The sequence below is a fragment of the Heterocephalus glaber genome, unplaced genomic scaffold (genome assembly GCF_053883595.1).
Source record: "Heterocephalus glaber isolate CG9 unplaced genomic scaffold, H.glaber_assembly_v1.0 deba00001504, whole genome shotgun sequence".
Taxonomy (NCBI): domain Eukaryota; kingdom Metazoa; phylum Chordata; class Mammalia; order Rodentia; family Bathyergidae; genus Heterocephalus; species Heterocephalus glaber.
Window position 1 is genome coordinate 20171817 of NW_028258324.1, and position 15114 is coordinate 20186930.

Sequence of the window (15114 nt, forward strand, 5' to 3'; positions counted from 1 at the left end):
AGCTTATATTTATACGAGGAAGAATTTAGAACATCTGTGTAGAATTTTAAGGTGAAAAGCATTAAATAGAGGTCAAGGAAGAATGTTCTTTACTAAGACTTTTTACAGTGAGAGATCTTTAAAAGTAGCAAGTGTGTGATGGTATTATTCGAACCATTCATATTTGAAAAATATGACCTAGGGATTCAAATGTGACAATAAAGAAAGAAAAGGCATAATAAAAATAATCTCAGAAAGGCAAACCATTGGGCAACATTTAATTGTCTGTAAGATAATATTTAAAAATATCAAACTTTAACTACACTTCCAAATTTTTAAGGATTGTATTTAAGATTTTTCCATCCCTACCCCATCTTATTGAATCTTCATTAGAATACTGACTTAAAGAGAATGATGGGGCCAGGGATTTAGTTCAGTGGTGCCGCTGCCTGCCTCACAAGCACAAGGTCCCGAGTTCAATCCCCAGTACCAAAAATAAATAAAATAAATACAGAGGATGATGTGGGTTTGAATCTCATATTTCTAAATGCCTTTTCTAATATTTTCCTTTTTAGTGGCTTAGTTTTACCCTAAGATGAGTCAGGGATGAAAACGAAAGTAAAAATACACAATGTCTTCTGGTTATTTAGGGCTTTTGTTCTTTCTCTGCCTTCCCACCAACCTTCTAAATTCAAAGACTAAAGGAAAGTGTGGGTGTTGTTAAAAGGGACACAATTTATGGCTTTGTGCTAGCTCACTGTCCACTAGCTTTGAAGAAGAAAAAAATCTCATCATGACTCCAGAATAGGTCTGTGATACTTGCCAGTATTAGTATCTCATTATCCAAAGTGGAAAGTGGTCCATGAAGCTATTCCTCCAATGCCTCCTTTAATAGTTCTCTCATTTTATGGAATAGAGTCATATGAGAAAGTCCCAATCATCAGAATTTCTGCATCTTACTATATTTCATCATCCATCCTTGGTGTACACCAGATACCATACAAACATACAACACATGCCAAAACATGGACTTATGTACAAACACAACACACTTCACTGGACTCTGGGATTTCTAAGATGGTGCAGATAACTTTTCTCTAAAAACTATCTCCACCACCCATTTATTCATATCTAACACACTTCCTTGCCACCATTTTAGGAAGTTAACAGGAGAAATACAAAACAGAGATCTCTAACCATATACATGTTGACTAAACAAATGTTTAGTTTACATAATGTTTACACATAATAGTCTCCAGTGGTGGTGACATTATAAAGTGTTGTAGTTAGTGAAAGGGGCACTCTCCAGAAGGGGAGATGGTCCCCAAGACCCTCTCTTCACCAAATGAGGGTAATGGGGTAGGAAAGAAAAAATGGGAGAAAATAGAGTTGAAATTAGGAACTAAACATTCAGTTTTCTTTCTTAGTTTTTTTCTTTGTGCTATAACTCTCAAACTTTAGTATATTAGAACCACCTGGAAGGTTTGTTAAGACACAGATTTCTGGGCCAGAGTTTCTGGTTCAGTGTGCTTAGGTTTGGGTCCACATGTTTGCTTTTCTAACAAGTGTTCGGGTGATTTGATGCTGCTACTCTAGGAATCACATTGTGAGGGGTACCATCCTATTATACTATGTTTGGTTACTTTAAATGAATGTTGTCACAGTCTTGGAATGTCATCATAATTCACACTGATTTGAGATTATGCACACAGGTTTCAGAGTTTTGAGAGCCCAGACACATAATTCATGATTCTACCTTCAGTCTCCTCCAAAAATTAAATTCAGTCAAAACTGACACAGTTTTGCATAAATCATGAGAACTCACAGTCCCTTTCTCAAACTATTTACAGTACCTGCCACACACATTCTAATAAGCACAGGCATTTAAACTATGAATGACATGAACTTGCAACACTGCTTTTCCTGATGCTGAGCACGTATTTCCAGCTCAGCCTCCCCACTGTTTCTGGGATATTTCAATTCCAGCTACTTGGTGTGGGTGTGCTTCCTCAGTATGCCTCCCACTGCATTTTCCCTGCTGGACTGTTTTCTATGAACAGTGTAATATTTCTCAGGCTCCAAAATAAAAGAAAAACTCAACTACTCCTACTCCCAACCATTCCTTACCCCCAACTTCGTGAGCAGATTTTGATGAGAGAGCAACTAGGGCAAAAATTTGAGATCACTAATTTTCAAAATAGTTTCCTTGCCAAAGATTTGTGCAGCCTTGGATGAGTTGTATATTTTCTGAGTTTCTGTTCCTCTATATTTCTTCTTTAAGCTTCCTAAGGTGCCATTTCTTGGCATAGAATAGAAATTTATTACATGACACCAAATATTGTAGAACTAAATGTGTGAAACAGGTGAAAGAACATGGGTTTTCTAGTCCTCAGTTTGAAGCACAGCCCTATTGGTTACCAGTAAATCACTTTATTTCTCTGATTTGGCTTCCTCATCTGTAACAAGAAAATGTAAAATTGATAAGACTACACCTCTTTTTCCTACACATGCACACACACACACACACACACGCACACTTGTTTGTGATACCAGATTGCCACATGGAACTAAACTACCAAAGGTTTGAGACCAGCCTTACATTTAGTAGATGTATGAACTGGGACAAGGTATTTAATTTTTTAGTGCCGGAGTTTCCCTAGCTAAAAAATGGTTATTGTGAAAATTAAATGAATTAATACATGTAAAATACTTACAATAGCATAGCTCACATTCCAAGTGCTATTTGTGTTAGCTATTATTATTATAAATCAATTTTTTGACATAATAGATGGTTCTCCATGTATACACATCATTAAACATATAACTTTTGGGGGGTGGGGTACCAGGGATCGAACTTGGGTCCTTGCACTTGCGCAGCAGGTGGTGAAACCACTGAGTAAAATCCCCGGCCCATAAACATATTACTTTAATTTGATTCAAACTGAAGAGATTATCTATGTAAATAACTGGAATCATAAATGCATTTTCTTGGTGTGCACACTCAGTATCCTTTAGACCCGAGAGGGGAATCTTAGAGGTACCATAGTAGTTTGGACAAAGGTTCCTCAGTAGCTCCTTTGAAATTAAGAAGACCAGAAAACTGCATAGATTATTTATTAATTTAGAATGTAGACTGAAATCAACTTTTAAAAATCTTCAGAGAGGAAAATGGCTTTGGTTCTTACACTATTTCATCTTTAATTTGGGAAACACCTTACAACATGGAAAGCCTTGTCCAGGTCACAGACAAGTCTAAAAATCTCCCCAAAAGGAAGAACAAGTTCAGTGCATTGGGCTTCTAACCCTAACTACTTTTGCCGAAGATTCTTTCAAATTAAATCAGAACCACCCAGGTCTTCATGAGAAAGGCATCCACAGACACTAAACTCGCACCCCTCCCTCACTGTTCTGATGCTATAATTTGTCCTCAACTTTCTGATGGAAATTCAGCAGGATTTACTGAACATTCATGAATCAGTGCAGATATGGAAGAACCAAGAGTGGTGAAATGATGATCACTGAAATCCTGTCTAGGGAAAAAGACTAGCTATCACTATTTTCTATTAAGTTCTGGGAAAAAAGCTACTGGTTTAGGCTGGAGGGGCTGAAAGATGCCCAATGATTGAGGTTAGGCCTGGCCTGAGTTTTAAAGGACTTTTGGAGTTGGGGGGGGGGGATCTTAGTGATATCTGTTAATTTCCTCCTTATTTCACATATGAGAAAACTAGCAGAAGTTAAGTCATTTGGATACATCTAAAAAGTCAAAGCAATACATCTAGCTACCAAAAAAAAAAAAACCCATCAGGGTTAAAAATTCAAATCTCAAAGAGCACCAGTGGTTCCTTCACAAAGCACAGCAGGTTTGACTAAGGAAAGAGCCTCTGAAGGACTCCTGATTGATATGGTAACAAGCACCTCTTTCTGGGCTTGGTGGGGAGGATGTCAGCTCCAAACTGGAAAGTAAAATTGGATCAGTCGGGGTGGAGACACACCATGTCCAACAATCCAATTTTATCCTGAGGGGCCTTAAGGAGGGCTAGGATGAAATTAATGCCCACAGAAGATTTTTAGAAAAGATAGCTTTGAATCTTTGATAGTACACTGTGTAAGTATAATTTTGTGTAAACCTTGAAAAATTGGCTGTTGAGTAAATTAAGTTGGTCCTATTAAACTTTAGCTAAGCTGATGCCCTACCAAGGTCCTGAGTCCCACTGAAGACACCGAATCAGCCTGCTGCAGACAGACAAGTCTGTGCACACCCTACCGTGGTCCCCAGTCCTTGTGCGGAATACACCAAATCAGTCCACTGCAGACAGGCAGGTCTGTGCACGCCCTACCAAGGTCCTGAGTCACACAGAAGATGCCGAACCACCCTGCTGCAGACAGAGAGCCACCTGGTTCCACACTACAAAGACACAGAGGACACCAGACTACCAGACCAAGGTACTGAGTCCTGCTGCTCCCGGCCCACAGGTAGGGGCTGCTGAGCTGCCATCCCATCCCACAGCTCCTGGTCCAGAGGAAGGGGCTTCCCAGTCACCATCCCTCCTGCTGCTCCCAGCCCACAGGAAAGGGCTTTTGGGCCACCATCCCTACCGCTGCTCTTTGTCCCTGTCCCACCTCTCCCAGCTCAGAGGAGGTAATCCCTGCAGGCGCTAACAGCACCCCACCCCAGTTGAAATGAGAAAACACATAAATAAGTCTCAAAACCAGACTTCCAGATCACCTACAGCAACCCCAAAGGGAAATGAGATGGAACACTCTGATACTCAACCACCTGGACCCACTGAACTGGCAACCAAAGGGGATCTGGAAAAAATGAAATCAGAAATAATTTCTCAGATAACAGAAGAAATTGTGCCCCTAGTGCAAGACATGATTAATAAATCTAGAGAGGAGCTCAGGAACATGATGGAATCCCAACGTAAGAAACAAATGGAATCCATAAAACAGATGCAAATAGATATCCAGGACATGAAAAACTACATTGAAAGTCTACACAACGGAATGAACCAATGTGAGGACAGGATTTCAGATATAGAAGATAAGATAGCAATTAATGACCAGGAAAAGAAAAATTGCTTTAAAATTGTAAAGGAACACAAGAAATCAATCCAGCAGGTGCTATATGATGCAAAGAAGAATAACATAAGACTGATTGGAGTCAATGAAGAAACATGAGAGAGTGGAGATGACATAAAAAAAACTGTTCACAGAAGGGATGGCAGAAAACTTCCCAAGCACGGGAAAAGAGCTTGACATACAGATAAGTGAGGCATATAGGACTCCAAATAGCCTTGATCAAAAAAATTCTACACATAGGCATATAATTGTTAAGATTCCAGAAACTCAACAGAAGAACAAAGTTCTACAAGCAATTAGAGAAAAGAAACAAATCACATACAAAGGAAAGCCCATCAGAATCACAGCAGACTTCTCAACACAAACCATCAAGGCAAGAAGAGCTCTCAGTGACATATTCCAAGCCCTAAAAGAAAACAGCCTCCAACCCAGATTGATGTACCATGCAAAACTCTCTTTCAAAATTGATGGAGAAATAAGATACTTTCATGACAAAGAGCACCTTAGGAACTTCATGAATACCAAACCAGCACTCCAAAGAATTTTACACAAAATCCTAGGAACAGACATTGGGGATCACAATCCTAGGAAGCAAAGCAGAATGAACCCATCTGGCATGACAAGAAATTAAATGTAAAGGGGGAGAACCCAACAAAAAGAAAAAGTCATGGCAATGACAAGTCAATACATTTCCATTATAACCATCAATGTTAATGGTCTCAATTCACCAGTCAAAAGAAATAGACTGGCAGAATGGGTCAAGAAGCAAAATCCAACAATATGCTGCATACAAGAGACACACTTAATTCAAAAGGAAACTCATAGACTGAAAATTAAAGGGTGGAAAACAATACTCCATGTGACAGGAACCCCCCAAAAAGCAGGAGTAGCTATCCTCTTGGCAGATCAAGTAGATTTCAAACCAACATTGATTAAGACAGATGAAGAAGGACACTACATCCTTGTAAAGGGAACAATCCAAGAGGAAGAGATGACAATCATAAATATCTATGCACCAAACACTAGTGTGCCCAACTATATAAAACAAATACTAACGGACGTGAAAAGTCATATATGAACTAATACAATTGTAGTGGGGGACCTCAACACCCCACTGTCACAAATGGATAGATCAACTAGACTAAAAATAAATAATGAAATACTAGAACTCAATCAAACTCTTGAACAAATGAACTTAACAGATGTTTACAGAGTGTTCCACCCCACAAAATCAGAAGACACATTCTTCTCACTGCACATGGGTCATTCTCCAAAATAGACCACATACTCACACATAGAACATGTTTAAGTAAGTGCAAAGGAATTGAAATTATCCCCTGTATATTATCAGACCATAGTGTGATGAAATTGGAGATCCATAGCAAAAGAAACTCAAAAAATTTCATAAACACCTGGAAAGTGAACAACACACTTCTGAATAACCAATGGGTCACAGAGGAAATTAAAGTAGAAAACAGACAGTTCCTTCAATTAAATGACAAAGACAGTACAACATATCGGAATCTATGGGACACAATGAAAGCAGTCTTACGAGGGAAATTCATAGCAGCGAATACGCATATTAGGAAAACAGAATGAGCCCAATTAAACAACCTGATGCTGAACCTCAAGCTTCTAGAAAAAGAAGAGCAGGACAACCCCAAAGCTCATACAAGGGAGGAAATTATAAAGATCAGAGCAGAAATCAATGCAATGGAGACTAAGAGAATGATACAAAATATCAATGAAGCCAAGAGTTGGTTCTTTGAAAGAATCAACAAAATTGACAAACACTTAGCCAACCTTATCAGAAAAAGGAAAGAAAAGGCCCAAATCCATGCAATTAGGAATGAAAAGGGTGAAATGACAACAGACCCAGCAGAAATCCAGAGGATCATCAATACCTACTTCCAGAACCTATATGCCAATAAGATGGACAACACAGAAGAAATGGACAGATTCCTAGATACATATGAATTACCAAAGTTGAACGAAGAAGACCTAAAATCTCTGAACAACCCAATATCAACAAATGAAATTGAAAATGTAATTAAAAACTTATCAACTAAGAAAAGCCTGGGCCCTGATGGCTTCACTGCTGAATTCTACAAGACATTTAGAGAGGAACTGCTGCCACTACTGTTTAAACTCTTCAATGAAATTGAAAGGGAAGCAATACTCCCAAATTCATTCCTGGAAGCAAGCATCACCTTGATCCCCAAAGCAGAGAAAGACCCAACTGAAAAAGAGAACTATAGGCCAATCTCACTAATGAACGTAGATGCAAAAATCTTTAATAAGATACTGGCAAACAGAATGCAGAAGATCATCAAGAAGATCATACACCCTGATCAAGTGGGATTCATCCCAGAGATGCAGGGATGGTTCAATATAAGCAAATCAATCAATGGAATACACTATATCAATAGAGCCAAGGACAAAAACCATATGATTATCTCCATAGACGCACAAAAAGCATTTGACAAAATCCAACATGCATTTATGATAAAAACCCTACAAAAAATTGGAATAGATGGTCTCTACCTCAAACTGATAAAAGCCATCTATGAAAAACCAACAGCCAATATCATACTAAATGGTCAAAAACTGAAATCCTTCACACTCAAATCAGGAACAAGACAAGGATGTCCACTATCACCACTCTTGTTCAATATAGTTCTGGAAACATTAGCCACAGCAATTAGACAAGAGAAAGAAATAAAAGGAATAAAGATAGGAAATGAAGAAGTCAAATTGTCATTATTTGCAGATGACATGATACTGTATATAGAAGACCCCAAGAACTCCACCAAAAGTCTTCTAGACTTAATAACCAAATTCAGTCAAGAGCTGGTTACAAGGTCAACACACAAAAATCAATAGCTTTCCTCTACACCAATGACAGACTCACTGAGAGAGAAATAGGGCAAATAATTCCTTTCACAATAGCATCCAAAAAACTGAAATACCTAGGAATCATCCTAATGAAAGAAATCAAAGACCTCTTCTCTGGAAACTATGGCACTCTGAAAAGAGAGATTGAAGAGGATATCAGAAAATGGACAGACATCCCCTGCTCCTGGGTAGGAAGGATTAATAGAGTGAAAATGGCCATACTTCCAAAACTGCTATATAGATTTAATGCAATTCCAATTGAGATCCCAGCAGCATACTTCATAGACCTTGAGAAAACAATCCAAAAATTCATTTGGAACAAGAAGAGACCCACAAGAGCAAAAGCAATTCTAGGTAACAGAGACATGGCAGGGGGTATCACAATCCCCAACCTGCAACTCTACTACAAAGCTACTGTGATTAAAACAGCACGATACTGGTAAAGAAACAGACCTGAGGACCAGTGGAACAGATTAGAAGATGCAGACACAACGCCAGACACACTCAGCCATCTCATGTTCGATAAAGGAGCCAAACACCCTCACTGGAGGAAAGATAGCCTCTTTAATAAATGGTGCTGGAAAAATTGGGCTTCAACTTGCCAAAGATTAAAACTAGACCTGTATCTCTCACCATGCACTAAACTAAAATCAAAATGGGTTAAAGATCTAAATATTAAAATAGAAACTCTGAACCAGTTGGAACATAGGTTAGGTAGAACCCTTGAAGACATTGGTGTAGGAAAAGAATTTATGAACAAAACCTCAGTTGCCCATGAACTAGCACAAACAATCAACAAGTGGGATCTGTTCTTATTAAAAGGCTTCTGCACAGCAAGAGAAACCACCAGCAGTGTGAAGAGACAACCCACAATGTGGGAAAAAATCTTCACCTGCTCTTTCTCAAAGGTCTAGTATCTCGAATCTATAAAGAACTTAAAAAGATCAGACCTCCCAAATTTAAAGACCCAATCCAAAAATGGGCATCTGAAATGAACAGACATTTCTCAGACAAAGAAGTAGAAATAGCAAATAAATACATGAAAAAATGTTCAACATCACTGGTCATTCGAGAGATGCAAATGAAAACAATGCTGAGATTCCACTTCATTCCAGAAAGAATGGCTGCTATCATGAAATCAACTGATAACAAATGCTGGTGGGGCTGTGGGGAAAGAGGAACCCTGTTCCACTGCTGGTAGGAGTGTAGACTGGTGCAAGCACTGTGGAAATCAGTATGGAGATACCTCAAAGAACTAGGACTGGAAGTCCCATTTGACCCCACTATTCCACTGCTGGGGATCTTTCCCAAAGAATTAAAAGAATCATACCACAGTGATATATGTGCACTCGTGTTCATAGCAGCACAGTTTGTAATAGCTAAAACTTGGAAACAGCCCAAATGCCCATCAACTGGAGACTGGATAAAGAAAATGTGGTGTTTTTTAAATATAAAATGGAGTACAACTCAGCCATAAAAAAATGAGAAATTAGAGACATTTATAGCTAAGTGGATGCACATTGAGGCAATATTCTTAAGTGAAATAAATAGGACACACATGAATGAATTACGAATAGTTTCTCTGGTGTGAGAAACTGAAAGTGTAAATATGGAGTAAATGTATGATAGGTAATGTGAAATAGGAAGAAAAGGGGCCAAGGGGAATGAAGTGGGAGGGCTAGGGGAAAGGATAGAAGGGAATGGGATTAATATGAGAAAATAGAAAAATAGGAACAAAATCTTTGTAATTAGGGAGGAATGGAGGGGTTGAAGGGAGGGCTGGGCAAGGGTGAAAAATAAGAACCAAGAGAGCCTATGTAAAGGTGCAAATTTCCAATGATGAATGTCATTATATTGTATACCTAAAATGTACCAATGATTAGAATGAATAATCAATAATGCAAAATAGGAAGAAAAGGTCCAAAGGGGTAGGGGTAGTGGGAGGAGCGGGGAAAGGAAAGAAGGGAAAGGAAAAAATGCTGAGAAATGGAAAAAATGGAAATAAAGTCTATGTAAATAGGGAAGGGTGAAGGGGGTGAAGGGAGGGCTAGGAATGGGGAAAAAATAAGAGCCAAGATGCATTATGTAAAGGTACAATTTCCAATGAGAAATGTAATTGTGTTGTATACTTACAATGTACCAATAAAAGAATTTAATAAAAAACAAAAAACAAACTTTAGCTAAGTATACTCAAAAAGGAAGAAAATATTTTATTATAACCCAGATTAATGAATTCAAAATCTAAATTTTGTGACTTGAAATTTCCTTTGTACCCCTCAAACACTGAGTACAGTTTTTACATAAATTTAGAGACTGTCCCTAATGTAGGGAGGTGGTTTAAATTGCTCTGGCCCTAAGCTCAGATCCTAGCCCTCAAATGCATGGCATTTTTAAGTGTCCTATAAAGTGTGGCAGCCCCTAGTGATATATAATGGAATGCTAATGCTATCAGGGAGCAAGGAGCAATTTTTCTTTTATGAGCACAGAGCAGTGACACAAGGCCCAAAGTGAACAGTGCTAAGTGCACCAGCTGCTGTCAATCAATATTTTGACCATTAATACCTATTGAGGCTTTTAGTTCAGTTTAAATATGTATCATCCTGGCTTATTTTAAGCCATTTATGGATTCTAATCCTTCAGTTTTGAAATAATGATAGCTGTAGAATGTAACAAAAGGCAATTACCCATTAGTATGTTTTAATGCTGGTGAAAATGTTTTAACGCTGGCACTAATATTTAAAAGCATACTGTGAACTTTAATAATAAGAGAAAAGCTACTTTTCAAGTACTTGTAGTATTTGATTTATTTCCAATCAACACAGAGGCAAGCTGATCACCACACATAATTTTTTCTTCAAGAACATGTTTTATTATAAGTCTGTAGGATAGAGATGATAAGTCAGAATCTATTCTTAAATGCTCATCTTCTGTAAAAATGATTTTTAAAAGTTTAAATTATAAACATAGTTGTGTTCTTTGTCATTGTTTATCACTATGTTCTTAGGGGAGCTCTTGCAAAAACCATGAGTTCCATCCTCAGACGGCAAAGGGGACCAATACAGGTTTACCCTGAAATTTTACATTTTCAGACCTCTTAGAATAGAAAATCTCTCTGACCAACCCTGAAAGAGTAAACAGTAGGAGGATGCATCTTATCGCACAGACACATGATCTCCCTTGGAAGATCACTGAAAGAATGCACTTATTTTTAAATATCTCAGCATCTTTTAGTAAAGATATACATACAGGTGAATCCCAGCTCAGCACCTAATAAGATGACCTTTACCTGTGTTAGTCTTTGTATCTTTGCAAAATGAGGGTGTTGGGTTTTTTAAGGCTTCTTCCTAATTTATAAATTCAAGTTCATTTACAGATACTGGACATGAAATTCACTTGGCATCTCCTTTCCCCTTATGAGTAAAAAGTGTTCAGTGAGTACTTCTTGTTCCTGTTTCAGATTATTTTATTGCATGACTAACAGAAGGTCCCTAATAAACATTATAGATACAACATTTAGATCATCCTTGGAGAAAAAAAATGAGAAATCAGTTATGCCATCCACATGGACTATTTTCAGAGACTATTTTCTAAGGTGAATATGAATGTGATTAACACATTCAGATGACTGAAAGTACACGAACTCTGTTCTGAGTGGCTATTCAGTTTTAAGAAGTTACTTCAGTTCTTTAGGATTCAGTTTTTTTCTCTGTTAAATGAGGGGGCTAGAAAAGACCCTCTTAAATTCCAATAATTATTACTCTATGATAACAAAAGGTAAACACTAAAATATGTCTCCTTGTTGATTTATACAGTTCAAGGTAATTCACAGATTTCTAAAATTCTATATATATGTAAATGTATTCAGAATTTTTACATTGCACTGGTTCAGAATTTGCTTTCAATGACTTTTGCATTTAAAAAAATTTATAAAAGAAGATAGAAATCATACAATCCCCCTCCGTGCTTATAAATTTTAAGCCTAAACTGCCTTAAGAATAGTAACTTAGAAAGATGTTACCTCAGTAATAGTGGATAATGCACTAATATTTTATAATTTCAGCCAGAATTTTAAAATATTTTATGGAATTTTTGATGATGATTCAAAGGTAAAATTTGCTTTATGTGTTGGGAGCATAATGGCTGAATTTAATTCAATCAAAATGTGATTAGTGTTACAAAATAATATTCCCAACATAGATGAGCTGAAATTGGTAAAATAGTCACACAATTCAAGCAAATTTAGGGCTATGAAGAAATCTTTCCCTTCAATAAAGCTTGGTAATTTTAAATCTGTGTTGTTTTGTTAAAGTATATATAGCCCTTTAATATGATGCCAAGGATTACATTTTATCTGGCTTCCAAGATTATATCCTGTATCCTTGTCGATTATTTATTAGCCAAAACAAGAGAAAGACTAACCATTGATGATGGAGAAGGGCAAATGACTGAAGTCAAAGGAATCATCTCTGATGGCATCACTTCCTTTGTTTGGCTATTTCTATTCTATTTTCTATTCTATTGGATAATGATCCCCCCATGACAGTTTTATTATGTTAAGACCTTAATACAAAGGAATTTAACTTTGTGCTCTGAATGGATCAGCACATTGGCCATCTAAAAAGAAATTACATTGCTTGACTTGAAACTTCTGTCTTATACCTCAAGTCCCTCACAGTGTAATCTAGTTAAGGCATAGGATTTTTATGTTCTCAAATCATGACTACGTTATTAACATCAGAATGTCACATGGTTAGCATGTAAAACGTGCATTCATCTTGATGCTTGGACTTCAGGCATTTTAAAGGGCTTCAAGACTTCCAAAATAAAGTCCCCAAAGTACACTCTTTGCTATGAATTATAGCATTGTCTTGCCTGTTTCCATTGTATTCAAAGTTTCCATCCATTAATAGGCTGAGATAAGAGTGGTGATGCCAACTATTTCATCAATAACATCAGTTTGTAACTACTAATGTCTTCTATTTTGCTTTAAAAGATGATAGTACAGAATGGATAATCTTTGTTATATTTTATTAAACTTTCTGAAATGGATGACATGGTAAATTGTACAGAAGAAAAATACTTTGGGAGTTTAAGAATTTAAGAAATGCTTTTGCACACCTTGCCTTCAGAGAAAGAGTGAAAGAGAGCATATAATACTAATAATGATAATAATTATAAATTAGAACATCTAAAATCAGGTTAAGAAATGAAAAGTGCTGCATAAGAAACTTGTGTATTTATAACATTTTATATTATAAAAAATCATTTATTTAACCAAACAATGATTTGGAAACAGTTATTCCCACAGAAGGGGTGGGAGCTGTTTCTGCAAGTTTTCTTCTTTAAATTACTTGATATAAAAGGATTTACTCCCTACAGTTTTAAGAGAAGTCATTTCTAGAACTTTATTTATGTTGCTCATCAGGGCTGCCATGAAAAAAAGGCTGCTCTGTGACTGCAGAGCCATCACTTCCCAGTATCTTTATAAAAACAAACAGCTCCCCTGGCTTGAGTCCCCACATGACAATGACCCAGGGCTGTCAACAGACTTCCTTTACCTGCTGCCTGAGAACATGACTATGACATTTGCTCTTGTGACAAGGCAAATTTCGGCAGCTCCTCTGGAAAGAGATTAGCATTCATCACGCTGCAGCACCTTTCATCAAGCTAATGACATTTCAATCAGCACATTTTCTCCAGTTTCAGTACTTTGTCATCTGAGCACAAGTCTCTAATTACACCCAAGCAACAAGTTTCACATCAATCCCATAATTTATACACTCACCATACACCATCGCTCCTCCAGTTTCATGCAAAAAGCGGACTCGATGATTTTTAAATAACCAGATTGTCAGAATGGTAAGGATGAGCAAAAAATTAAAGACAAGCAGCTCCACGGCTCCCTGATGTTGAAAGTGATACTCATCCTTCTCTGACATAAACCTTTGCTGTCTCTCCATTCTCCAGTCTTCTTGGGATTCCTTAGATAAAATCCTGGATAAAGGCTATTTTATCAAGATTTGCCTAAGACAGTCTGGCTGCCTGAGAATTACAGAATAAACACTGCTACTTTACTTGCTACTTCACAAGCATTCTGCCCTGGCTTAGCATTCAGATGGCTTCTAGTTACAACTTCCTGTTTCTCTCTTAAAGCAGCCTCGCCTCTTTTCAAACTCCAGAGTGTGGTTTCATCATCATCAATTCTTCACATCTTTAAATGATTCATTTCGTGAAAATACTTTCCATACTGGCAAATCTACAAGCAACAATTATGAGCTCTTGAGTCATGATCTTATTGTTTCAAACAAGATTTCTTAAAGTGCACAACTAGTGATTTGTAGATAAATATTTTAAAAGTTCACTTTACATTAGGAATATTCTCTGGGCTCAAAAAGGCAGTTTCCAGCTCATAACCTCATCCATCCTCTCCAACTAGAGCCTACTAAGGTGATGGGGTTTGATAACTCTGGTTTGAACTGAAATGATTTCACAGGAATTCTTTTGAAGTTGAAAAACATGAAATTAGTATGCGACTTTCTGTTTGGCTTTCTATAATGGGTTATCATAGAACAGAATTTAAACTCTGAGTCTATTGTTTTCAACAAGAAAAAATAAAAGGGAAGGTCAAAAAGAAAATTCTATCCTCATCTTACAACTGGTCTATTTGGATATGTTGAGTCATCTTGTTGAAGGAACAAATCATGCAGCCATTCTCAGCAGGGCACATACATGTGTTTCTTTTTGCAGAGCTTCTGGCCCTGATGCTCAGGACCCTCAGCGATCTGTGGCAGATCACAGCCTCCTCTGTCCTATGGTGGAACAATGTTAATCCCTGACAAATACTTCTGCTACCAACAATAAAGGCTTCAGAATCAGAAGAGCCATACCATACCAGTGAAGCTGGTTCATTTGACAAGCTGGTTCTGCTTGAGTCGATATATTTTTTTTAATTAAATTCTTTTATTGGTACATTGTAGGTATACAACACAATTACATTTCTCATTGGGAATTGCACCTTTACATGATGCATCTTGGTTCTTATTTTTTCCCCATTCCTAGCCCTCCCTTCACCCCCTCCACCCTTCCCTATTTACAAAGACTTTATTTCAATTTTTTCCATTTCTCATCATTTTTTCCTTTCCCTTCTTTCCTTTCCCC

The 15114-nt window shown here is 37.3% G+C and overlaps 1 protein-coding gene across 3 annotated transcripts in view; it reads right to left on the minus strand.

The window, feature by feature from the left end:
• The window catches only part of Slc9a9 (solute carrier family 9 member A9), a 611274-nt gene extending 597183 nt beyond the window's left edge, over positions 1-14091 (minus strand). For 2 of the 3 annotated variants that reach the window (XR_015440847.1, XR_015440848.1), the window contains exon 1: positions 13742-14091. Coding sequence is in view for 1 of the 3 variants with exons in the window: in XM_004834393.3 (XP_004834450.1) it covers positions 13742-13916 (175 nt within the window). In the remaining 2 variants the exon portion in view is untranslated. The remainder of the gene's footprint in view (positions 1-13741) is intronic. The other variant, XM_004834393.3, reaches the window with a different exon arrangement.
• Between the last annotated feature and the right edge of the window lie 1023 nt (positions 14092-15114).